This window comes from Colossoma macropomum, unplaced genomic scaffold (assembly GCF_904425465.1).
Source record: "Colossoma macropomum unplaced genomic scaffold, Colossoma_macropomum, whole genome shotgun sequence".
NCBI classification, from domain to species: domain Eukaryota; kingdom Metazoa; phylum Chordata; class Actinopteri; order Characiformes; family Serrasalmidae; genus Colossoma; species Colossoma macropomum.
Genome location: NW_023494809.1, coordinates 14,385,300 through 14,412,086, shown reverse-complemented (window position 1 = coordinate 14,412,086; position 26,787 = coordinate 14,385,300). Strand labels below are relative to the sequence as shown.

Below are 26,787 nucleotides of genomic sequence, written 5' to 3'. Positions count from 1 at the left end.
CTACAATTAAATTATTTGAGTCTGTGCATGCAGCAGTATCATCAGTAGAGTCAGTGACATGCAAGTAAAGCTTTCTGCACAGCAGTGGACAGCAGGAAGCTCAATGGTGGTCAGCTGGTCCAGAAAGTGATGAGCAGGGGGCACTCGATCAAGGCAAATGAAGCAACAGCATCAGATGGCACTGGATAGGCCGTTATTCAGCTCAGCAAAGAAATACACAGACAGTTAGTTCTGTTAAGAGAGACTGATTACAGTACAGCAGCAGAGACTGCAGTAGGTCTAACTATTACAGCCTAACTAAATGGGAGAGCCAGAAGGTAAAGACATATGGGCGCCCTGAGCTGTCAGTGCCCCTCTGGTCCTCCGTCAACAAACTTGAGTGAATGCGTGAGAGCAGCAGCAACAGCACCAACACTCCCAGTCATCATACTCTATGGTTTGGTAATACTCTGTGGGTTGATAAAATTGGACTGATATGGTCAAACTCTGGCTGCAGCATTTGGGACTAATTGAAGCTTGTTAAGGCTTTTGCTGGAACCTCCAGACAGCAGGGCATTACAGTAATCCAACCTCGAGGTAATAAAGGCATGAACTAGCATTTCTGCATCCTGCATTTCTTAATTTAGCAATATTGCGAAGATGGAGGAAAGCTGTTCTAGTAATACTGGTTACATGATTATCGAAGAACAGATCAGGATCAATTGTGACATCAAGGTTTTTTTACAGATATACCAGTTGCAACTGAGAAGCTATTAAGATTAAGCTTTAAATTAGACTGTTTATAGCAGCTTTTGGACCAGGAAAAAGAATATCTGTTTTGTCTGAGTTGAGTAGTAGGAAATTACTCGACGTGCAGTCTTTAATGTCTTTTACAACATCCTGAATCTTATTAAGTTGAAGTTTATCGTCTAGTTTGGTCAGTATATACAATTGTATATCAGTGTACCAGTGGAAATCGATGCCGTTAATGATGATAACGGTACCCAGTGGTAGCATATTTATTGCGAATAATAGAGGTCCAAAAACAGAGCTTTGTGGAACATAATGTATGAACAGAACATTCACAAACTGATAACGCTCAGTCAGGTAAGATCCGAACCTATTCTTGTTATTCCTAAAAAGTTTTCTAGTCTGTCTAGTAAGATAGAGTGGTCTGTCATATCAAATGCCGCACTAGGATCAAGCAGAACCAAAAGCTACCAGCCAAACCAAAGCTACATTTCCTTGGTCAGTGAATAATAAAAGATTGTGTACAGTTTTCACTAGTGCTGTCTCTGTACTATGATGAGGCCCAAATCGAGACTGAAATTTTTCATGTGATTCCTATACAAATTGGAACTTAGTTGTTGTGTCACAGCATTTTCCAAAAGCTTTGATATAAAGGGAAGATTTGAGGTATATAGTTTGATAGCTCACAGGGATCAAGATTAGGTTTCTTAATCAGAGGTCTAATTGCTGCTAATTTAAGAGTTTTTGGTATATAGCCAAGGCTAAGAGAGGAGTTTAACCACATCCTTGGTTTTGTTCTTGCCCACACACTGTAAAATAAGTACAATTAACAGATGTGGCCCAGATCTGGCCCATATACTGTAAAGTAAGTAGAACTAAGGGATCTGGCCCCATGCTGGCCCATATATTGTAAAGTGTGTAAGGTTAACGGCTGTGGTCTGTGGTTGGTATAGTGTAGCAGTTAACACCTTTGCCTTCTCCGCTGCAGACTGGGGTTCACTCTACACCCTACACTATATCAATAAAAGTCTTTGGGCAAGACTCCTAACACTACATTCGCGTACCTGTGTAAAATGATCAAATTGTAAGTTGCTCTGGATAAGAGCATCTGCCAAATGCCATACATGTACATGGCCCAGATGCGGTCCACACACCGTAAATTGAGCATATTTAAAAGGTGTGGGCCAGATCTGGCTCATATGTGTCACACAGTTATGGCTGAGTACCCACCTTGGTCCCCAGCCCAGATGTGGCCCTGCAGCATGCCACACTCATTTACTGCAGAACATGCAAAATATTAGTAATATTTCTTCTTAATAATCAATATGTTTCAGAATGAAAACACCCTTTAGATAAATAGAATAATAATGGATAATGTATTAATGGAATAATGGAATAGATAAAAACAGTCAATGAATGAAGGAAAAAAGGTTTCATCTCTGTGATAGGTCATTGTCTGCAGTCTTTGTGTGTAGATGTCCAAGGACATACACAGCCGGCCATTCTGCAAACCGTCTGCCTTGAGTCAAAGAGTACTGTTTTCCACTTTCATAAATACATTTTCACAATATTTCTGCACAAAAAAGGAGAGACCACTGAAATACAGGCTAAATCTGACTAAATCTTTGTCATGTCTATTTTTTTTTATTTTAAATCAAAGATGACAAAAATGTCTGAAAAATTATACTTAAGTGTAATTATACTTCAGGTCTATGGAATAAAAACAGTTGTGTATGTCCCTGAAGTATAGGAGTCAACCCATTTAGTGTGCCTTAATGAAATACGTACATACATGAGATCAAGCCAGCTGTGTATGAGAGAGACTGTTTCTCAATTCAGTTTAACTTGATGAATAGCTATGTTTTCTATTCTGTATGCAATAATTAGCATGACTACTAGAGGATTTTTTTTTCACAGTAAACAAAAACAAACCTGGATAAACTGCTGTTGTTGCAAATGATTTTAAATACATGTTTTTATCCTATAATATGTTAAACATTCAGCAAGAAGTGGGTTTTTAAACCCACCTATGGTGGTAGTAACCTATGTAGTTATACATAGACTTCAATTTTTACCCGATTTTCTCCCCAATTTAGTCGTCTCCAATTCCACCCACTAGTTAGGACTGCCCCAATCGCACACGACGCCATCAACGCTAGGAGGGTGAAGGCTAACCCAGGCTTCCTCCGAGACCTGTGAAGCCAGCCACCGCTTCTTTTCGAGACAGCCGAACACGCTCGGAGGAAAGCGCCAACCGCCAGATCTGTTACGTCAGCTAACAGACGCCTGCGCTGACTAGCATCGCGCTGAGTGCGGGGAGGAGAGCGAGGCCAATTGTGCTCTCCTTTGGACTCCCGGCTACGGATGGCTGTAGCATCACCAGGGATCGAACTCGCTGAAGACAGGGCCAACGCTTAGACGGTTGCGCCACTCGGGAGCCCATACATAGACTTTTACCTAGTTCCTTCGCCAGCTTACGTGGGTATGATTATAATGCTTTGTATTGCATATATAATTTTCACCAGTGCAGAATCCCTTAAACAACAAAAATGCAAAAAAAAATTAGAAGTTAGGCAGATTGTTTTTTGTGCATCAGAATGATATTACATTTATTTTCAAAGTACAAAAATGATTAATGCACAAAAAAACAAAACAGAAATGTTTTGGTCTATTGTAGATGAACCTCATACAATAGCTAGTGAATACACAAGTTAAAACAAGCAATATTTTTTATCCAAAAATTAGAAGCAATGCGTTAATTTAAGTATAAATATAATAATAGTAACAGTGTTTTTTGTTAATTACATAATCTATAGTAATCTATATGTAATAAGTAACATGGTTTGAAGTCATTTGTTTTTCAAAGATATAATTAAAATACTACCCAGTGATTATTATACTACACAGTAGTTATTTGGTGGCCTTAACAACAACAACAACAACAATAATAATAATAATAACAACAACAATGTTTTTAAAATACTTGTTCAAAAGTAAAAACATATGAACATTCCTAAAATTATACATCGATCAAAACTTGTCCACTTCCTGGTGCCTGAGGAAAAGTGTTCAGCTATCATTTACTTCTTTAATAGATTTTCAGATAACACTGTTTTTGTGTCAAACTGTACAACAAATGCCTTTACCAGAAAATCTGGTATAACACCACACATTGCTAGCAGATCCCAGACTGAATGTGCTTTGGTTACTTTGGAAGTTGTTCCACTGTAAGCGGTCACAGAACTCCAATAACAGCTTGTCTGGAATAGATGAACTGAACAATGATGCAAGAACTCCAGATCTGCATCAGCTATTTACAGGTCAAACTAATGTAAAGCACTCCTTATAGTGGATGCTCATATGAACTAGGGGAAGTGTTGCCTCACAAGACAATGCGATAGCCCAGAGCAAACAGCTATCTAGCATCTGGCATAATTCTGGACCACATGCCTAATGTCTATCCAGGAGTCACCCAACACTCACAGATGTAAGCCAGAATCGGCCCAGAACTCTCTGCTGTATGGGTTCTTGTTCAGTTAGGCACTGACACATTCACACGCTAGTTGTTTGACAGTCTGTTTTAAGGCTCAGGTATGATTGTTGTATTATGGGGCAAGTTTTTTCTTTTGTATTCTTTTACTTTTTTAATGGAGCCACATTATCTGAAGAAGAATGGAGATTTTCTGTAAGCACTCATAGTCATAATATCTAAATTGTAGGTTCAGGCGGACAACTGATAGAAGCTGATCTATTTAGAGGGTTTTCAGTAAAGCTACTAGTTGTGGAGGATGTTGGAGTATGCTTACAAACTTTTCGAGGTTTTCTGAAAATCCTTTGATTTGGGAAACAGACACAGTCTTGATTGGATGGAACCTATGTGGTGTCTCAGTGCAGCTGGTAGACAGTCGGTTTAGCATGTCTGTGTGCTGCCTGGCTTGGCCCTGGTTTGTCAGCAACTGACACTACACTGATGGCTACGTGCTATGTTATGAGAAGTGAGAGCTTTAGTTTTGCAACCTATTCGCCCCTCTGTGAGGGCTCTGCTGCTGGAGTCAAGGGTGTGCTAACTCTTGCTGAGGCACCTGAAGCTTCTAAGAGCGAGTCTGAGCCCTGCTGACAAGCCCTGCTCTCTTCTAATTTGCAGATGCATACCTCTAACTATAACTGTATATGCCACACTGATACTTTCGTTGCTTCGGCAGCTGATTTGAGTCCTCTCCAGGTGTCTGATCCAATGAGGGAAACAAAAGTAGCCTCCAAAAGTTAGTGGTTGTAATTTATTATGAATACATTTAACAACTAAATTTAACTAATTAAATTCTATTTAGATAGTTAAATTTGACTAATTAAAAATGTTAAAAACAATTAACACTATATCATCACTATATCACACAAAAATTATATAAAAATAAATTCTTTTAATGAAACAATGCAAATCAAAATAGTTATTTAGATGAACAAAATCAATATTTTACATGAATTCAAACCTCAAAGACACTACAAAGTAACTTCTGTTACACTTTTTACAGTTTTGTTAACATGATCAACTCTTTTTTAAGAGTGTCTCTATTCAAACAGACCCTCTAAACCTGGCATCTATTTAAAATGTCCTGAGATCTAAATATCACTTTCAGTCATTCGTTAGAAAAAAACCCAGTGCAGAACTGATTCCTAGTTTCTTTCAGTAATAATTTTGAAATAAGTAGGCAATAATAAACAAACAGAAGGCAAACTTCATCTACATGCACATTCTTATGCACATTTTAACAGAAAACAAAAACTCATAAAACATTTATATTAAAAATCTATTAAAACTCTTCCTAGACTAAAGCAATCTGCAGCACCCTGAATTAATCACAGCTCTCATGAATTCTTCATCATCTTATAGAAATTAATAAAATTTAAAAAGTAATATGCTCAGGTGTAAGCTATTCAAAAGAACTGTCATAGCTGTACATCAAGTCAAGTCAAGTCAGCTTTATTGTCAATACTACAATATGTACAGGACATACAGAGTATTGAAATTGCGTTACTCTCAGACCCCATGGTGTAGCAATAACATTAAATAGACAGTAAACAGGAAATATGTGAATTAAATAGACACTAAATAAACACTAAACACTAATCGTAAAAATAAACACTAATAGTAGAAAAATAGAATAGAATAATAAAAAAATAATATAAATATGAGAAGGTCCCTGAATTTAACAATAAAGTGACATAAGTAACATAAGGCACATACAGATTAAGGTCTGTGGATATAAATAGTGCAATTATAAACAGTAGTGTAATTAGAATGAGCTTATGGAGCAGTTAAAGTGATGAGTGCGTAACAGAAAGTGATGGGTGCCTTACAGTCCCTGGGAATGTCAGAGTTCAGTATTGGGGAGTGGGGGTCAGGAACCTGTGTTTGGGTCCAAACTTTGTGTATGTGGGGGGCAGAAGGGGCAAAGTAGGGAGAGAGGTGAGCATCCTGACAGCCTGGTGGATGAAGCTGTACCCCAGTCTGCTGGTCCTGGTCCGGAGACTCCGCAGTCTCCTCCCTGATGGCAGCAGGCTGAAGAAGCTGGGTAGTGGGTGAGTGGGATCACCTGCCATGCAGAGGGCTTTTTGGGTGAGACGGGAGCTGTATATCTCTTGAAGGGAAGGGAGGGAGGTGCCAACGATCTTCTCAGCTGCTCTCACGATGCGCTGGAGTGTCTTGCGGCAGGACACGGTGCAGGCGCCGTACCACACAGTGATGCAGCTGGTCAGGATGCTCTCGATGGTACCGCTGTAGAAGGTGCACATGATGGGGGCTGGGGCTCTGGCTCTTCTCAGTTTGCGGAGGAAGTAGAGACGCTGATGAGCCCTTCTGGCCAGTGATGCTGTGTTGTTGGCCCAGGAGAGGTCCTCTGTGACGTGCATGCCCTGAACAATCTCCTGCGTCTTCTCAATGTTCAGATGGAGATTGTTGTGTCTATACCACAAGGCCAGGCGGCTCACCTCGCTCATGTAGTTAGTCTCGTCGTAGTTACTGATGAGACCCACCACAGTCGTGTCGTCTGCGAACTTGATAAAGAGGTTGGAGCTGTGTGACGGTGTGCAGTCATGGGACATCAGAGTGAATAGGAGGGGGCTCAGTACACATCCTTGGGGGGCCCCCGTGTTCAGTGTGATGGTGTGGGATGTGTTGTTGCCGGCCTGTACTGCCTGTGGTCTCCCAGTCAGGAAGTCTGACAGCCAGTTGCACAGTGAAGTGTTCAGCCCCAGCCTGTCCAGTTTGAGAATGAGCTGCTGGGGGATAATGGTGTTAAAGGCGGAGCTGAAATCTATAAAAAGCATTCTGACATAAGAGTCTTTTGTGTCCAGATGTGTCAGGGCTGAGTGGAGGGCATTGGAGATGGCATCATCAACCGAGCGATTTGACCGATAAGCAAAGTGGAAGGGGTCCAGGGAGGGGGGAAGGACAGACTTGATGTGTTGCATGACCAGCCGTTCAAAGCACTTCATGAGGATGGGAGTGAGTGCAACTGGACGGTAGTCATTGAAACAGAAGGGTGACGCTGTTTTTGGGACAGGGATGATGGTGGTGGCTTTGAGGCATTTGGGGACAACAGCCTGACTCAGCGAGATATTAAAGATGTCTGTAAAGACATCTGTGAGCTCCACAGCACAGTCCCTCCGCACACGACCGGGTATGTTGTCAGGACCAGGAGCTTTCCGATGCCGTGGGACAGGTTGGTCCTAGCTGCCCTCAGGCTCACCTCGTCTCCTGCTGAGAAGGCAGCATTCCTAGCCTTCAGTAGCCTGTAGACCTCCCCTGTCAGCCATGGCTTCTGATTGGCCCAAACTGTGATGGTCTTGAGAACAGTTACATCCTCAATGCACTTGGAGATGTACCCAGTGACTGTCAGCATACTCCTGGAGATCAGTGGTGGTGTTGTAGGTCGCCGCTTGTTTAGACACATTCTGTAGTGTTAAAACAGTCTTGAAGTTTCTCTGAAGACCCTTCCGGCCATACTCGTACCTGCTTCTGAACTGGTTTGGTGACTTTAACCAGTGGTCTGTATGCTGGCATTAGCATAACAGTGATGTGGTCAGAGGCACCAAGGTGGGGGAGGGGAATGGCCTTGTAAGCTTCTCTCTGGGTGGTGTAAACATGGTCCAGTGTGTTTTTTCCATGTGTTGGAAAGTCTATGTGTTGATATATTTTTGGAAACACTCTTTGGGTCTGCATGATTGAAATCTCCAGCCAAGATGAGAAAAGCATCAGGGTGGGCTGTCTGCTGCTCACTGATGTGTCGATACAGCTCATTCAGTGCCTCGCTCCTATTGTTGTTATCGGAGCTCGGAGGGATATAAACAGCGACGATTATAACGGCAGTAAATTCCCTCGGTAGGTAAAATGGTCTGCACTTAATAGCCATAAACTCCACTAACAGTGAGCAGTGTTTGCAGACCACAGCAGCGTCGCTACACCAGGCATCATTGATGTAAACACAAAGCCCTCCGCCGTGGGTCTTACCTCCTTCAACGAGAGTTCTGTCCGCTCGATAGCATGTTAGCCGCTCGAGCTGAATGGCGTGGTCCGGGATGAGCCATGTTTCCTTAAACACTAACACACAACAGTCTCTCACAGACTTAACGGAGATCAATTTACTCACTAGATTTTTTTGTATTTTTGAAAACATGACAGCATGATGTGACAGCTATTTCTCAGAGCTGTCTTTTCTGCATAATATTCTGAATCTTCCACTGACTATAAATTCCAACTCAATAGATAAAACTGACAGTGGATCAGGCGACAGTGAAGGGAATGAGGTTAGGCCAGATTGACCCCCCAGGCCCCAGTCTTTTCTACTGTCTAGAGGGACAAAAAAACATGAGATCCTTAGATGAATTGACTTGGCATTTAATCAATGGTCCTATGCTTCTTCCCTGTTGATGCTGTCTGACCTCTCAGTAGTAAAATATTAATTTGGTGTTTGTCAGTTTTAGTCATAACTGAAAGTGACATGAGAGAAATTGCACTGTAAAATGGAAGAATTCCATTACAGACTCATGAATAGAAGCACATTTGTACATCAAGTAATAACTATGCTTACAAGTTTACTATTGTGACCATCAAATCAGAGGTGGGCAAACATCCTGGAGATCAACTACCTGGCAGAATTTAGTTCCACACACCTGATCCACCCAGCTGATAAAGTCAGGAAGTCAGGAGACTTCAATGTATCTGCAGTGTCGACTAGGTGATGTTTTGCAGATGAGTTTTCCACTTTCCCATTAAATCACCCTTTTGTAGAGTACACTGGACATGTGATCTGTGTTTTTAAAAACTTTCAGTTGTAATGTGTCTATAACTTATTCAGGTAAAAGCTTCCCTCATATTAGATTCTGTTAGATATGTCCTTAATTACCCAGGTAGTGGGGTGATTGTTTAATAGTTGTGTTTCATGGGTTGGTATTTTTAATCATATACTTACTATATTTTGGTATATGAGGGATATGAAAAGAATGTTTTGAGCTAAATGTATTTTTTGAGACAATTTAATGCTTGGTTTTTACAGTCTCAAAGTCTGACTGTATTTTCAGATTGTAACTGAAATATTCAGTAATGTATAACACAAGACTGTGCATACAATTTGTGTGTGCCACATTTGCTCACATTTTGGCTTGTTTTTCTGATCTATGGGTTTTTTTGGGTCATCTAAAAGCATTTTGAAATTCTGTGAAAAACAGATGACAAGGGATCTTAACAGGGATTTTGGTACAAGCATTCATCTACTGTCCAGATGCACAGATACCATTTCTGCTGTTTTTCTCAGCACAACACTGAGTAACAAGTTTAACTCCATGCTCCTTTTTTCTTCCTACATTGGTCACTTCAGAATGGATGAGGTAGTTCCTAGGAGCATGCAAATTATTGCCTCATCAGTTCCACTTCAGAGACCTGTCATCTATGCAAAAACGGATAATTGACCAACAAAAACAAACAGCTTAGTTACTCAGCACAGTTAGAGAAGACAGCAAATCTTTGTTTAACATTATACTTGGATAGTCCACGGTAGCTGCTTGGTAGATGCTTATCTACATCACCTTAACTTTTGCTTATCTATATCATTAATTAATTATCTATATCAAACCAAGACATGAACTTAACTCTAAACCTGGTGCTAAAAGTAGTCTTAACCCTAACGCTGTTGAAAATCAAATTCAAATTGAGCACTTTTTACAATGTGTATCACAAAGCTTTACAGAAATCCAGATCCAAACCCCTAGTGAGCTAGAGCTGGTGGAAGCTTAAGAGCTAGAGGAAGAAACAACAAGCATCAACAAGGAGGTGAATGGCACATGCAGGTGGTCCCCTAGTGGTCAAGCTGGACTATCTAATCAAGGAGGAACATCTAATCAAAGTTAATTTTTCACCACCATCAAACTGGACAAGCGGGACAGCCATTCAGCTTGGCAAAGAAACATGTAGATAGTCAGTTCTGTTGGAAGTGTACCGGACACAATATATATGATTAATAGAGTGCAAGCAGAGACTCCAACAGGCAGCTTAGTTAGATAGGGAAAGGGGACTTTAGAGAAAGCTCTCCCCACTGCTGTAGCTTTCATAATTCCAGGTACTAATAGGAAGCCAACACTCAGTTCACATTTAGGTACTGAAGAACAGGGCCATTTAGAGTTTTATATGTCAATAGCAGAATTTTGATATTAATATGGAGATTTGACTGGCAGACAATGTAGTGTTTGTAATACCAGGCTAATATGGTCAAACTTTCTAGTTCTTGTAAGGACTCTGGCCAACAATTATGGGTTAAGTGGAATTGTGACACCAAATTTTGTCATAGAGGTACATGAGGCAACTGAGAAACTATAAATATTTAGTGTAAAATCAGACTGTTTCTAGCAGCTATTGGACCAAGACAAAGGACTTCTGTTTGTCTGTGTTGAATAGAAATTAGTTACTTGACCTCCATTCAGTTATTAAGTTGAAACTTATCACCTGACTTGGCTAATTTATACAACTGTGTGTCTTTGATGTAACAATGTACACGGTGCCATGTTTACAAAAAACAATACCCAGTGGTAGCATATGTAATGAGAATAATAGAAGGTTCCTAGAACAGAACTTCAGGGACACCATGTTTTATTTTGTATGTACAGAGGCTTCAAAGTTTACATTTAAAAAACTGATAGCAGTAAGATAGAATCTGATCCAAGATTCTGCAAGGTTTCTATCCTTTCTGGTAGGATTGTGTGGTCTAGTGTCAAATGCCACACAAAGATCAAGCAAGACCAGAAAAGACTTTGTGTTTAATGTTAAATTATATGCAAGATAGTTAGTATAAAAGCAGAAAGAATCCTGGTTCAGAATGCAACATTTGTAAAAGTATGTTCATTTGCCACTCTGCAGGGATATGCTTCTCATCACATGACTATTGAGAAGGCAAGCTGCCTCAGATGTTCCTTTTTCTGTTAATAGACGCTTTGAGGAAATAGGAGGATCTTGTCCGGGAAAAACAGAAAGGATGACTGAGTACAATGACACCTCAATTGGCGTCACTGCCCACCATCCTTTGAACTTATCATGCTGGCTGATCATAACCTGTTGTCTTTGAAAGTATGTATATCCTGGTACAGGAAACTTCTAATTTTAGCAAGCACCACAACAACAGCTACCACCACTCCATAACAGAGGTACCTTAACTGAAAAAGTTAAATATAGCATGGATAATAGGTAATTACATTTACAGGGATGTTATGAATTTACCTAAAGCTTCAAAACACACAGAGAAAAGACAGAATGTATTCCTACAACGTATTTGTCAGGAGATCCTAAGTATTTTTTCTGTTCTATTTTTACAGCATCAGAAGTCATGCAAAACTAGCTCATGCAAACTAAAACTAGTAAAAATATATACATTAGATCAAAATTGAAAACAGTAATAATCTTAACCTGGATCATCTAAAAAAAAAATAAAACAAATATTTTATTATTTCTTAATTTTACAGCTTTTACAAGTTAGTAAAGAAGTTTAAGGCTAAAACATACTGAATGCAAGTACGCGAATGACAGCATTCGGCCAACGCGTGGCAAACACTCGGTCCGTCTGTATAAGGGTGTCTACACACTAGAAGCTGACGCAGCGTCAGAAACGCAGTCCTCCACTGTATTTCTGTTAGGATGCTGCGTCAGACTGAAAATGTGCCTGTATGCAGAGAAAAGATGTAGACAGTAGAGGGGAGTGAGCCTCTTTACCTTTTCTGTTGGAATAGAAAAGCAATAATGTATCATATTGTTATGGTAGCCATTTTTACGTGAGACTCAACTGCTCGTCCACTATGGCAGTTGAGAAAGCACACTGTCAGTACAAGACCGCTTGGACAGGCTTGGCTGTCGTTATAGCGCCTTTTGCTTAGAATGCATCTTGTGCTTGTGTTGTGTTATGAAACGTGTCGTGACACATTTTAGAACACGACTACGCGCGAAACCCTGCCTGCGTAGCTCGAAGCGCCTGCGTTCACGTCTTTCCCTGAAGTATGTTTTAGGCCTAAAGAGAAAAACACACTAACAAAAACCTTTGTTGAGAATGTGAAATTTGATAAGCATGTTTGTTCACTGAATATAAATACACTGATCAGGCATAACATTATGACCACCTCCTTGTTTCTACGCTAATTGTCTATCAGCTCCACTTACTATATAGGTGCACTTTGTAGTTCTACAAGAGTGTTAGCCCCCTTTTACCCTGTTCTTTAGTGGTCAGGACCCCCATGGACCCACACAGAGCAGATACTATTTAGGTGGTGGATCATTCTCAGCACTGCAGTAACACTGACGTGGTGGTGGTGTGTTAGTTAAGCAGTGCTGCTGGGGTTTTTAAACACTGTGTCCACTCACTGTCCACTCTATTAGACACTCCTACCTTGTCAGTCCACCTTGTAGATGTAAAGTCAGAGACGATAGCTCATCTGCTGCTGCACAGTTTGTGTTGGTCCTCCTCTAGTCCTTCATCAGTGGTCACAGGAGGCTGCCCACAGGATGCTGTTGGCTGGATATTTTTGGTTGGTGGACTACTCTCAGTCCAGCAGTGGCACTGAGGTGTTTTAAAACTCCAGCAGCACTGCTGTGTCTGATCCACTCAGACCAGCACAACACACACTAACACACCATCAGTGTTACTGCAGTGCTGAGAATGATCCACCATCCAAATAGTACCTGTTCTGTGAGGGTCCATGGGGGTCCTGACCACTGAAGAACAGGGTAAAAGGGATATATGATCAGCATATATGGATATAATAGATAAATGTAATGGACTGTTATGGATTGTTAGGTAGCTGTAGATGTTAGATAACAACACTCATTTAAGCATCAACATTTAAACTTACATTAGAAAATGAATAGTTCTGTCTCTGGCCAACAATGATAGTAACAAAATGCCCTGCTAATATAGCATTTAGTGGAATTTAGAGTTTCCCCTCTGACTTATGTAGTCTTCACGCTGATGTGCCACTTTGGTGCAAGGAGATGAACTTGAGATGCGAATTCCCTGATCACAATCTGCTCAAATTCACCAACAGAATTGTGTAAGGTCATGTAAATATTCAGGTCTTTTTATACAGGGCTTGGGTGACAGAGAGGAAATTTTTTGGTGCAAGATAAACTGAGATTGAGAGAGGGGTGGATAAAAAAAGGAAAAAAAAGGGAGAGACATAGCTAGCTAACTGGACAGATAGATATTGTGATCAAAACAAGCAAGTGTAAAAAAGAACTATGTATGTCCAGTTTAAAATATATACTATAAATAATATACTATAAATGTATAATAATATACTATAAATGTACTGTTAGATACTGTGAGTAATCAGTATAGTATAGTGCAGTAAAAGACTTTTTGGCAGCTGTGCTCACAAAGCATGATAGAAGGAAATTAAAAAAAAAAAGATTTTAACACTTCACAATGAGGACATTGTTGTCTTGAATCCCTATTAAGTTATATTCGTGGTGAGTAGGCCTACAAAGTGAACAAAAAGTGAAACTAGAAATGTGCAGTTCCAGAAGAAAATGCAGAGTAACTGTGCAACTTAAGCTAGCTAAGATGTTGCTAGGTGGTTGCTATGGTATCCCAAGTGAGTGATTCCTAGGGTGTTGCTAGATGGTTGCTGTGCTATCTTAGATGGTTGCTAAGTGGGTGCAAGGGTGTTCCTAGGCAGTTGCTATGGTTTTGCTAGGCACTTGCTATGGTGCTATGGTTAATAGTGTGTTGCTAAAGGACTTGTATCATCGTGATGCAAGATGAGTGCACAAACTTTTGCACCTCATTCATTTCTAAAGAAAAAAGAATTCTGAGTTGGAAAGGTATTACGAAAACTGCGGGGCAAGTTAGTGGACAAAAATCAGGTAAAAAAAAAAAGAGAAAAGAAGAAGACCAAGAAGAAGAAACAGAAAAGTGCATTTCCTCAAAAGATTGCGTAACTTAAACTTGCTAAGAGGCTGCTAGGTTGCTTTTACTTCCCTCAAAAGCTTGGAAGTCCCTTGTAGAGAGCCATACACAGTCTCCGGGCTGATAGATGGACGTTCCTTCGGAGGGCGACCTCTATTTTTTGGTGGGTTTCCTCCCAAACCTTCGCACTCCTTTGCATCCAGGCATCGACAGATGGGGCATCAGTGATGATGCCTGTCCAAGGCGCCAGTGGAGGCTGGTAACCCAGGACACACTGGAAAGGGGAAAGTCCTTTAGCTGAGCTGATTAAAGAGTTCTGTGTGATCTCAGCCCACAAGAGGAATTTGGACCAGTCCAAAGGATTGGCAAGACAAAACATTCTAAGAAATTTCCCTAGTTCTTGGTTCGTGCGCTCACACTGCCCATTAGATTGGTGATGATACCCGGAAGTTAGACTAATAGATACTCCTCCATGTTCGAAAAAGGCAGACCATACTTGTGAAGTGAATTGGGGACCTCTATCTGATAAAATGTCCTCCGGGATTCCAACGAAACGAAACATTTGATTAAATAGGACCTTGGCTGTTTGAAAGGCTGTAGAGATGGCTGTAAATGGGATAAATCTGACACTGCGCAAGAACCAGTCAATAACAGTGAGGATTGTCGTATAGCCCTGTGAGTCTGGTAAGTCCGTGACGTCATCAACAGCAATGTGTAACCAGGGTCGAACCTGAACTGGCACTAACTAGGGAACTAATTTTCTTGCGGGTAGAGTCTTTGGGGTCTTGCATTGTGAATATGTGGTGCACGAGGCGACAGAAGAATGAATATCTCTTTTCATAGTTTCCCACCAGTACATGTATGCGTCTCTCCAGGGTGACCAGAAGTAAGAGCGGAGTGGGATCAGGTGATCAGTCTATCACGAAACTGTAGGGGTACATAAAGCTTTCCAGGAGGACACTGATTGGGGACTTCAAAGTTTTCTAAGGTTTTCTTGATTTCATCATCTATTTCTCATCATACGGAGGAGGCAGAATGGGTTCGGGGTCGGTTTGGTCTGAGTCAGCAGTGTCATTTGGTGTATCACATAAAGCGTCCACTTTAGTATTTCTAGATTGGGGACAGTATGTAATGTTAAAATTGAATCTTGAAAAGAACAGGGACCATCGGGCCTGACGGGCATTGAATTGCTTGGCATTTCGTAAGTATTCAAGATTTTTGTGATCAGTTAATACATGGAATGGGTGATAGCTCCCTCTCGCCAATGACACCACTCCTCCAACACGAGTTTTACAGCCAACAATTCACAATTCAGTCTCCTATGCCATAATTCTTCTCCGTTGGTGTCAATTCATGTGAATAGAACGCGACCAGGTGAAGCTTCAGCGGATTACCGGAACATTGGGATAGAACAGCCCCTATACCAGTTTCCGAAGAGTCAACCTCTACTACAAAGGGTTCAGAAGGGTCAGTATGCTGTCTCTCAGAGCATCATTGATAAAAGCTTGGAAGACAGAGGTGCGGAACTCCAAGGCACATTCCACTACTAGAGCGGCGGCCCTGACAGAGCTTTGTTAAAATTTCCCCACTGTGCTTCCCTTCATAGGTTTGATCGAATATGGTCCTGAATTCTTTCAGAAATTGGCTGCACGACAAATTATGAATATGAGACCAACTGGCCGTGGCACATTCTAAGGCTCTATCTGACAAGCGTGAAACCACAAACAATATTTTAGGGTAATCTGAGCTAGCTGGTGAATTATCAAAAAAGACATTTATCGGGGTTGCCATCAAATTTGTCTGGATTACTCACTGGAAACAGAGCAATCAAAGTTTCAGCTTGGGTTAGAGGACTGATGGAGCTCACTTCCGGCTCGGCTGTGCTGAGGGTCTGAAGTTGAGGGGTGGGATCCTTCACGCTGTTAACCAGTAGTGCCAGCTGAGGTTGTTGTTCTGACTGTTGATGAGCTAAGGACTCGAGGGAATGAGTTACCCCGGCTAATACTTTTGGTGTCGGCCTAGGAGATGTCCTTGCTTGGTGAGAGCTTTCTGAAAAGCCTCTGGATCCGCCATCTGCATGGTCTGCGAGGTATTCTGTATCATGACAGAATGACGCAGAATGTCACAGGTAAATGTTGAACGAGAGGGTACACTGATGTAAATGTAATCCACAATCAAAGTCACAAAACAGGCAAAGGTCAGATCCAAAAAGGGCAAGCAACACAAAAACACAAACATAACCAAGTAAACAGTCCAAAAGGGGTCAGGCAAAAGGCAGGTCAAAAAACAGGGCAAAAAACATCGTGGATTAATGCTGAGTATTTATACCTTTGGTACTGATGTTTCCTTTTGAGAATTGATCATCACATTAAAGTATCAATACTAAGTGTTTTAAGCAGTAATCTGATTATCTACAGTACTGATGCAAATGCCAGAAACCACCCTTTTATTTATTTATTTTCCAGTCAAAGTGGTCATTTAGTACAAGTTATTCATTTTTCCACCTCAGGAAAAAGCAGAAAACATATATTTAGAAAATGTAATCAGAAAATTACAAAATAGCATCAACAACTAAATATAATATAACATTTTCAGTATTTAGTGAGTCTAAACTTTGCCTTTATTACAGCTTCAATTATTTTCAGATACTTTAATTCTGTACTTCCTTATAGTTTTTAAGGACATTTGCAGATATAATTTTCCATGCTTCATGTAAACACCTCCAAAGGTCAGTTTTAGAAGTTAACTGCATTTTCTTTTCTCATAGTCCAATTAATCCTAAACAAATTCATCAATGTTGAGGTCTGAGCTATGCGGTGGCCAGCCAATTGTTCTGAGAACACCAGAAGCTGCTTTGTTTGATAAATATGCCTTGATCTTCTCAGTTGTTTGCTTGGTGTTGTTATCTCGTTGTAGAATTAATTTCTTTCCAATAAAACATTTTCCAGAGAGCACTGCATGATGTATTAATATTTGTTTGTATCAGCATTCATGATGCCTTCAATCAAAAACAAATCACCAACTCCAGGTTTGGTTATACATCCCCAAACTTGCACTTTTCCTCCACCATGCTTGTCTGATGGTTTTAGACATGGTTCAAAGAGTTATTGGTAACAATATAATGTGGGTACATAAAATAGTATTTATTCATGCATTATTTCATGTGTGAGTAATCATTAATTTAATAATATGCATAAAGTAACCATGTATTGTGCATGCCTTAATGCAGGAACAATATATTAATTCTTGTAGAAATTAAGGTACCAGTATTATCAGTTAAAATTGGTTGTTCATGATGCTCAGGCAGCTCTTCATGGTGGTCTGCATTGAAGTTATAGAAAAACAGAATGGTGAGTCAGTCCCTCATAGAACAAATGTTAAGGTTTTATTCAGCATTACTAAAGCATTACTTCTTCATAGGTTCATGATGCTTGTGGCCCTTGAAGTGGTGAAATATTTAGCATTACTAAAGCATTACTTCTTCATGGGATCATGATGTTTGTGGCCCTCAAACTAAAGTGGTGAAATTTCCTTTTGTTGTGTTAATAAAAAGTCTTTACATAGAATTCACATACATCTCTCAGTGGAGCCCATAAAGTACTAATTTTAATATTTCATAGGTTGCGTGAGTCCATCACAGCAGTCGAACAGGATCATATATCACGTTCAGTGTGAAAACTGCTTTTACACTGAATGCAGTGTGCACTTTGCTTGCCACTCATGTCTGCGGCTTGCTGCTTTCTATGGAGTTCATTTCATGCCAAATGTTTAAAATAAAATTATTAAATTCACAAGCAAAATATTGGGTATCAAATTGTCAGTAATTTGTTGTAAATACAAATAACTGATTTGGAGTGACAGGTCTTCCGACCATGTAGCCACTCAGCCCCAGCATGGAAGAACACGTTGTACTGAGTGCTGCTGTGAGTGCGGCATTGTTTTGGCATATCAGATGTTATGAGCAATGTCTGTCATATTCTTTTAAATTATTAATGTAACACATGTTTATGGGTCCTGTGTCAACTTGTCTAAAAAGATATAACTGTTATTTTGGGCATTGACAAACATAAACTTAGTTGTTTATGAATGAACAAAGCTGTACCACCTTTTGAGTTTGCAACTGTTAGCTTAACAGTGTCCTCTAGGGCTAACTAGGAGAGCCATACTGGATTGGAATGGCCAAACATAACATGCCTACTTTCCCCTGACCCACAACACCGCAGATTTAAGATTTCCTTCCCCAACACACCTGATTCAGCTCATGTTGGATATTCAACTGATAAGCTCCATTAGGTATTTTAAGGTAAGGAATAGCTGAAACCTTGTGGAGCTGCACTTAACCCCACACGGTTTCAGCTATTCCTAACTGATTTACACAGCTGCAAAGCTTGCCTAGTTAGCCGTCTAGCTGACTTTGCTGGGCTAACATTAGTTAGCAACTGCAAACTCGAAAAGATGATACAGCTTCATTCAATAGCTAAGTTTACTGAAATACTTCAGTTTCCAAAATATGTATTTCACACAGCTCGACACAGGAGTTGGAGTGTGTGTCTTAACTATGACCAACACTGTTTATAAGGGCGCACATGTCAGCGCAGTCCTCTGGCAGTACTACACTCAGTGCTCTGCCATGTTTGAGAAAGATCATAACTCTCAGAATAAGTTCAGTGTTCAGAAGACCTGTCACTCCAGATCAGTTGGCCAGTAACAAAGGCCTCTTCTAAGACCTGTTAAAAAATGCCAAATGTCAGAAGCAAAAGAAAAATTTCAGAAGCAAAAGAGTGATTCCAGAAGCAAAAAGATATTAGCAAAATCAGCAAATAGAGAAATGCAAGCAAAAACTGGTAAAATGACTAATAAATTTATATCGGAATAATTGAAAATTAATAGACATTTTTTTTTCAAAGTTTGACTTAACTCTCATTATTTGTATTTGCAACACATTTTGAACATTTTTATACTTTATACATTTTGCTTGTAGATTTAATCATTTTATTTGAAATTTTTAGCACAAAATAGCTTTCACACCACTCACAGTATGAGCAGTGCTCGTCCATTTGACGCGATAGGGAGCGACGCTCTCTGTTAAAACAAACCTCTCAGGTAGCGACATGAACTACCATACACGGCTGCTGCCCTCCTTTTGGCAGCACCGAGACATGGCCGAAGCACATCACGCAGAGGTTGCAAACATTTGAACTTTCAATCACCCTGCACATCTGCCACAGCATCTTTGCGCAGCGAAAACAATGCCTAGTTCAATACGCTGGATGAAAACGTCACTGCCACAGTAACTGTTATTCGAAAAGGGCAAAACACTGTCTAATATAAGAGACTGTGCAGCACCAGTGTCTCTCAATATTTGTATGGGCTGTTTATCACCTGTCTCACCAAGTGATACAAAACTGAAATATGTGAATGGTTTTCTCATGGGCAACTTCAACCAAAGTTTGACTGAACTTATACGCCCTAAGTACTGAAGCTTTTACAATGTCATACTCCATACTCTGTTCTAAAGATAGGGCTGAACATACTTCCTGAGCCTTCTCTGTAAGCTTACACTGTAGCAGCAACGACCATTAACTTTTGGGCCAATCCAATGCAGTAGCTATGTGTTCAAGTACTCCAACAACATATTCTTCGGTCTCTTCGCAGCGGAGTGGCAATGACAGTGATGCCTGTCTCCCTATCATAAGTCGGTGTACCATCAAAATTATTTTGAAGATAAAGTTATTTTAAGATAAAGTTGTTACATGATATTGCTTTAAAGTTAACAATGAACAGCAAAGTATTTGACTGATTTTCTGCATGTTAAAAGACCTACTTACTCTCATCCTTTGCCTTTGGCACGCAAGAAGAGTTCTACCAGCTTCATTTTCTTCATTACCATTTACACAGATCTCTGATCTCTCTAATCAGTATATCCATTAGACAGACAGGTAGGAGAGAGAGGTGCAGTAACGAGGGTGGAATGGCACTTTATGCATTTTAACAAATCAAATGCCTTTAGACTCAGTATTCGGCAAGACAATACATTGACCTTCAAGCACAGATCACCCCCGCCCAAATCTATGCCTATACTGCCTTTCACAGTCAGTTTTAAGTAAAGTGGTATAATATTTACACATAGTCAATTCCCTTTATATTCCCACTTAACTGTGAGAACATAAAGGAAATATAGGTAATATACCGTGCTAAATATCATTATGCCTAACTGTTGTGCTCTCTACTTATGTCTTTTAACAGTGAACACCTTGATGATGAGCGTGCTGTCAGGTAGGCCAAAATATATTTTCCTCTGCTTAGGCATTGAATAAATAAATTCCTACTATTTTCCCATGATTACCACATTTAAAAAATACCCACTATTATGTATGTTTATAATTCTGAATAGTTGGAGTCTACTGGTATACTTAGTAGGACTTTCTTGTAAGAACACTGCATGTAGCTACCTGAGCATCACATCTATATGAGCTTATTGAAAAGCCTATTCCAAAACCATTGTCATTAATATTAAGTTGCCCCCTTTGTGGCTGTAACAGCCCCAGCTCTTCAGGAAGGCTCTCCACAAGATTTTAGAGTGTGTCTGTGGGAGTTGTGCCTGTCAAAAGAGCACTGATGTTAGACAAGAAGGCTTGGCTCGCAATCAACCTTTCAATCATCCCACAGATGCAGTGAGGTTGAGTTCAGGGGTTTGTGCAGGCCAGTGGATCTCATTCACTCCAAAATCATCAAACCATGTTTTTATGGACTATGATGTTGAAACAGGAAAGTGCCTGCTGCCAACTGTTGCCCAAAGTTGGAAGCATATACAACAACCTTCCATTTCATTAGATACATATCCTTGTTTCTAGACTCATTGTCCATTTTATCAGGTCCATTTATCATATAGGTGCACTTTGTACTTCTACCATTATAGATTGTAGTACATCTGTTTTGCTGTATAATTTGTTAGCCCCCTTACTTCAATGGTCAGGACCATCACAAAGCAGGTATTGTTTGGGTGGTATTCTTAGCACTGCAGTGACACTGACATGGTGGTAGTATGATAATGTGTGTTGCACTGGAACGAGTGGTTAAGACACTGCAGTGTTACTGGAGTTTTTAACCCTTCTGTTATGCTGCAGGTCAAATTGACCAATTTCAAAGTTTAACAAAGTAATACTTTAGTGATGCTACATATTCTCTATTAAGCTATATTTAGTAATTAATATATTTAATTATATATTTAATGGACTTTTTCAGGGGCACATGTCTTTGTGCAGGCCTGCCCTACAGAGCGTAGGTTTTACTTCAACTTTGGGAGGGACACACTGCTCATACCACCTGGCTCATGATGTGTTTTATTTTTATTAACAAGAAGGCTATATTACATTAGAAATGTGCTTTCTTGTCATTCAATATTCCAGACATTTTTGCCTTGAACACTTCAAATTACTATAACTATTTTTAAACCAACATGATAAACTACCTTTTACTGGAAGTAATTCACATTTATAATTCATCATTAAAACAGTGTTAAATCTATGAAAGCAGCATTATGCAAGAATTAGTATTTTTTATTCTTGAGGTCCCCCTACAGTTACAAAGTGTATTCACTTTTACACCACTATCATAAATACAAATCATACTAACATTGTGCATCTGTACTCTCTCAGAGGTTGAAAAGATGAGCAATATGAACAAAAAATGATAGCCCAGAAGGCTCTAGAACACATCTTTGACCAGGATAGTGAAGAGGAGGAAGTGTCTGAAAGTGAAAATCTTGAGATCAGGTCTGCTCATGATGATAAATTGTCAGATGACAAAAATATTGTCCTACAGCCATTAACTCCAAGAGAGACATTCATATAAAAAATGGCATCAAAACATGCGTCGAGTCAGTTTGACCCAGAAACATTATTGCTGTTCCTTTCAGTTGAACATAACAGGAGAGTTAAACACTATGTCCACTCACTGTCCACTCTATAGACACACCTATCTTGTTGGTCTAACTTGTAGTTGTAGAGTCAGGGACAATACCGCATCGGTCGCTGTGCCGTTAGTCATCCCCTAGTCCTTGATCAGTGGTCACAGGATGTGTTTAAAGATTCTAGCACCACCACATCATTGTGACTACAGAGCTAGGAGTGATCCACCAGTCAAATAATGCTAAATTTCATGCTAAATCTTATGTTTCTTTGTATCCATATGGACACCTTACTGCACATATTGCATTTTCTGCACACCGTATTGCACATCTTGCACATCTGGACATTCCTCAGTAGACACTTTATTTTGGTACGAATATCTGCACATATTTATTCAGTATTGTCATTATATGCCGTTACCTGTGCCTCCTTGAACAGTCATTATTGCACTGCGTCTTTTCATCTCAGGTTAAAGATATTGTTACAGATTGTTGTATTTTTCTATTTGTGTATATGTCTGTAGATAGGATCTTTTTATATGTATTCTTCCTGTTATATTGTTTACATCCTTATTACTGTCCTGTGTTGTGTGACTGCTACTGGCTGCTAAATTTCCTTCAGGATCAATAAAGTATCTATCTATCTATCTATCTATCTATCTATCTATCTATCTATCTATCCATCTATCCATCTATCCATCCATCCATCCATCCATCCAATACCTGCTCTGTGGTGGTCCTGCGGAGTCCGGACCACTGAGGATCAAGGTAAAACGGGACTAACAGAGTATGCAGAAAAAACAGATGAACTACAGTGCACTTGTATAATAAGTGCGGGTTGATGAAGTGGACAAAGAATGTAGAGACAAGGTGGTGCGAAGTGGCTGGTCTGTGTAATTGTCTGAAATGTCTTTGTATGTTTAGCATTAGCAGTACCCTTTAATGAAACCAAACCCTGAAAAACAGCCCCAGACCATTATCTGTCCTCCACCAAACTTTACTGTTGGCACTGTGCATTCTGTTTGGTAGCGTTCTCCTGGGATCTGCCAAACCCAGATTCGTCCATCAGACTGCCAGATAGTCAAGTGCGATTCATCACTCCAGAGAAAACATTTCCACTGCTCTAGAATCCAGTGGCATGCTCTGTACCACTCCAGCTGATGCTTAGCATTGCGCATAGTGAACTTAGGCTTGTGTGCAGCTGCTCAGCCATTGAATCTCATTTCATGCAGCTCCTAAAGCACAGTTCTTGTGCTGAAGTCAATTCTAGAGTCAGTTTGGAACTCTTGTATTAAGTGATGCAACAGGGAAAATGTGATTTTACGCACTACCTTAGCACATGGTGACCACACTCTGAGTTTGTGTGGTTTGTCACTTTGTGGCCGAGCTGTTGTTGCTTATGGACACTTCCACTTCACAATAATAGCACTTATAGATGACTAAAGCTCAGTGAAAATTTCACAAACTGACTTGTGGCAAAGCTAGCATCCTATGACAGTGCCACTTAAAAGTCACCTATTCTGCCAGTGTTTATCTATGGTGATTGCATGGCTATGTGCTTGATTTTATAAACCTGTTAGCAATTGGTGTGGCTAAAACATCTGAACTGAATAATTAGGAGGGGTTTCCACATACTTTTGTCCATATAGTGTAGCATATACTATATATTTACCAGGTACACAATACATTTTTAATCTCTCTAATCAGAAAACACTTTACTGTCATCATTGTTTTTTTTTTCTTCACATTACTATATGTGACAGACAGTTAACCAGTTAACTGGTAAATGACCAGTTTGCTGGTGGGTTAGTTTGTTAACCAGCTAACATAACAATATTCTATGAAGTTCATCAACATAAAGGAAACGTATTGTAAGCAAAAAAAAAACAAAACATTATTATTTACACCAGAGGCAGCAGTATTTAAATGCGACTTTTTAATGTAACAAAAATGGTCTTTGCTTGTACCTTGCTTGTACCTGTTGACCTCTTTGTCATCACTCTATTTTCTCCACAGCAACAGAGGATATTAAGCTGACATTCATGCACAAGCCACGGATTCTAGAGTGTAATAGGACAGTTCTTCAGCTGGAGATGGAGAAGTGTGGTGAACGTTTTAAGACTGATATGGAGGAGGTGGACCCTCAGAACTGGTGCAACTTGACACATTTTATTGGGTAAATGTCATTGTAACCATTTTTATATTTTTACAGTATGCTCGAATGTTGCTAAAATAAAGTGAAACTACAGAGGCAATACAGCAGCAACACTGCATTACACACATTCATTACAGGGCATTAGATAAATATTAGATAGAGATTAGGTAAATATTATCATTTACTGCAGCAGTATGTGTGGCTTTGGAACAATCACCACTATGCTCTTTAGCACTCTGTGGTCCTGCTCTGTGAGTTTGTGTAGCCTACTGCTTTGTGGCTGAGCCGTTGTTGCTTAAAGACACTTCCATTTCGCAATAATAGTATTTGACTGGGGCAGATCTCGCATGGCAGAAATTTCACAAACTGACTTCTGGCAAAGGTGGCATCCTAGGACAGTACCATTTTAAAGTCACTGAGCTTTTCAGTACAGCCTATTCTGCCAATGTTTATCTATGGCGATTGCATTACTATGTGCTTGATTTTATACACCTGTTAGCAATGGGTGTAGCTGAAACATCTGAACTCAATAAATAGGAGGTCCACATACTTTTGTCCATGTAGTGTAGCATAGTGTAACAATTGTTATTTGCTGAGAACAGACATCTATATTATTTTGCATATTGCTGCTGTCGGAACAAAACCTTGCATCTCCAGAATGATAACTTTACATGAGAAGGAAAAAACATACTTACCTAAGTCCTTGTAACCAGACAATTTCAATTTTTTTGGTCCATTCATCATGAAATCTACACACAATTTAAAGGACAACAGGCATCAAATTATTGCAAAAACTGAACATCAAAAATGTATAAGGTTTTGTTCAGACAACAGTGATACATTAGAATAACTTGTTAATCTGGCATTTTACATTCTTAGTATGAGTATGATTTAGACTACAATATAGCAAAATCACTATGGTAAGTTGTTAATGAAACCCAAACTTTTAAAAGTAGATTTTGTGTTTGTGTGTGTGCTGGTAAGCTGCCAAAGGCAAGTTGCATTATGAGAATTAACGATAAAGTCAAACAATTTGACAAAACCAGTTCAAATTGCATAGCTTTTTGGGTTTTTTTTAGTTTGCTATATAGAGTTTATATATAATATAAATAGAAATGTGTAAATGTAAATATCCTATGCGTTTTTATATGATCATTGAAATCATTACATTTCATAAACCTTATTGAGCCCACTTACCCTGTGTAGAACATTTACAGTATAGAAATTCCATCATCAACCTTTGTCAGCAGGGTTTTCACAATATACATAAGTTCTATTAATAAGGGATAGAAGACACCAGGCATAAATCTCAAATCACAGGAAGAGAGGCTCACTTAGAAAGAACACATTACATTTTATCAGCAGTCCTGAAGACAAGTCATGTGCCTAATGGACTGCAAATTCCATCATCAACCTTTGTCAGCGGGGTTTTCACAATATACATAAGTTCCATTAATAAGAGATAGAAGACACCAGACATAAATCTCAAATCACAGGAAGAGAGGCTCACTTAGAAAGAACACATTACATTTTATCAGCAGTCCTGAAGACAAGTCATGTGCCTAATGGACTGCAAATGCCTCAAACATAGTTGCCCTAGGACTAATACTCACTTTAGTAGGAAACTGTATTTTTCAAAAGCAAATAGCGTGGCGGTAGCTTTGAATGTTTGCTCATTCATAAACATGGATTACTGCCGTGTTTTATGCTTGCGCTATGTGAGTTGTGTTCCCATAATTTAAATATGGTGGGTGTGAGTCATAATACAACACTGTGCAGCAAAAAATAATGCCTGAACCACTCTGGTGGTAATTGTCCTGGTAAGAAGCAATTGTTGATTAAATTATATTTTCTATGATGTCTTCAAACATGTTTGGTCACACATACAACAAATCTTCTTACTGCTGATGTAGCAGGACAGAGGTGAAAAATTACGCTGGAGACTATCCCAGCGGTCACTGGGCGGAAGGCAAAATACACCCTGGACAGGTCACCAGTCCATCGCAGGGCAGACAGACAGACATATAAATACACATACACAATCACACCTAGGGGCAATTTCCCAATTTTCCCCAGTGTGCCAACCTATGCAAATCAAATTCTTGATGTCAGGATTGGCTCCTGTCAATACCTGAATTAAAAAGACACCAGCATGCTAATCACCGTCATGGTGTGTTTATGAACAGCTCTTATTTACCATGCTGCACAGTTTGTGTTGTGTAGTGCTGTTACCACCAAGTTTCATGAATCTGGCCCATTATCTTGTCTTTTTTTCATGCACAATCTGTGTTAGTCATCCTCTATACCCGGGGTGCCCAGTCCTGGTTCTGGACATCTACCACCCTCCAGAGTTTAGCTCCAACTGTAATCAAACACACATAACCTTGGTAATGAAGGCTGTCAGGGGCGTATGAACATTAGATCCAGGTGTGTTGGATCTGAACTTTCCAAGGTGGTAGATCTCCAGCGCAAGGATTGGACACTCTGACCATTAGACAACCACTGGCTGTCTTTGGCTGACAGACTATTCTCAATAAAATAGTTTAAAAATCTCAGCA

The 26,787-nt window shown here is 39.8% G+C and overlaps 1 protein-coding gene across 2 annotated transcripts in view; it reads left to right on the top strand.

Annotated features, from left to right (window-relative positions):
- LOC118798640 (receptor activity-modifying protein 3-like) overlaps positions 1 to 26,787 on the top strand; it is a 51,526-nt gene that overhangs the window by 11,792 nt on the left and 12,947 nt on the right. Inside the window, exons 2-4 of one of the 2 annotated variants that reach the window (XM_036558087.1) lie at positions 20,412 to 20,441; positions 22,822 to 22,842; positions 24,091 to 24,250. In XM_036558087.1, the coding sequence (XP_036413980.1) occupies positions 20,412 to 20,441; positions 22,822 to 22,842; positions 24,091 to 24,250 (211 nt within the window). The remainder of the gene's footprint in view (positions 1 to 20,411; positions 20,442 to 22,821; positions 22,843 to 24,090; positions 24,251 to 26,787) is intronic. The other variant, XM_036558089.1, reaches the window with a different exon arrangement.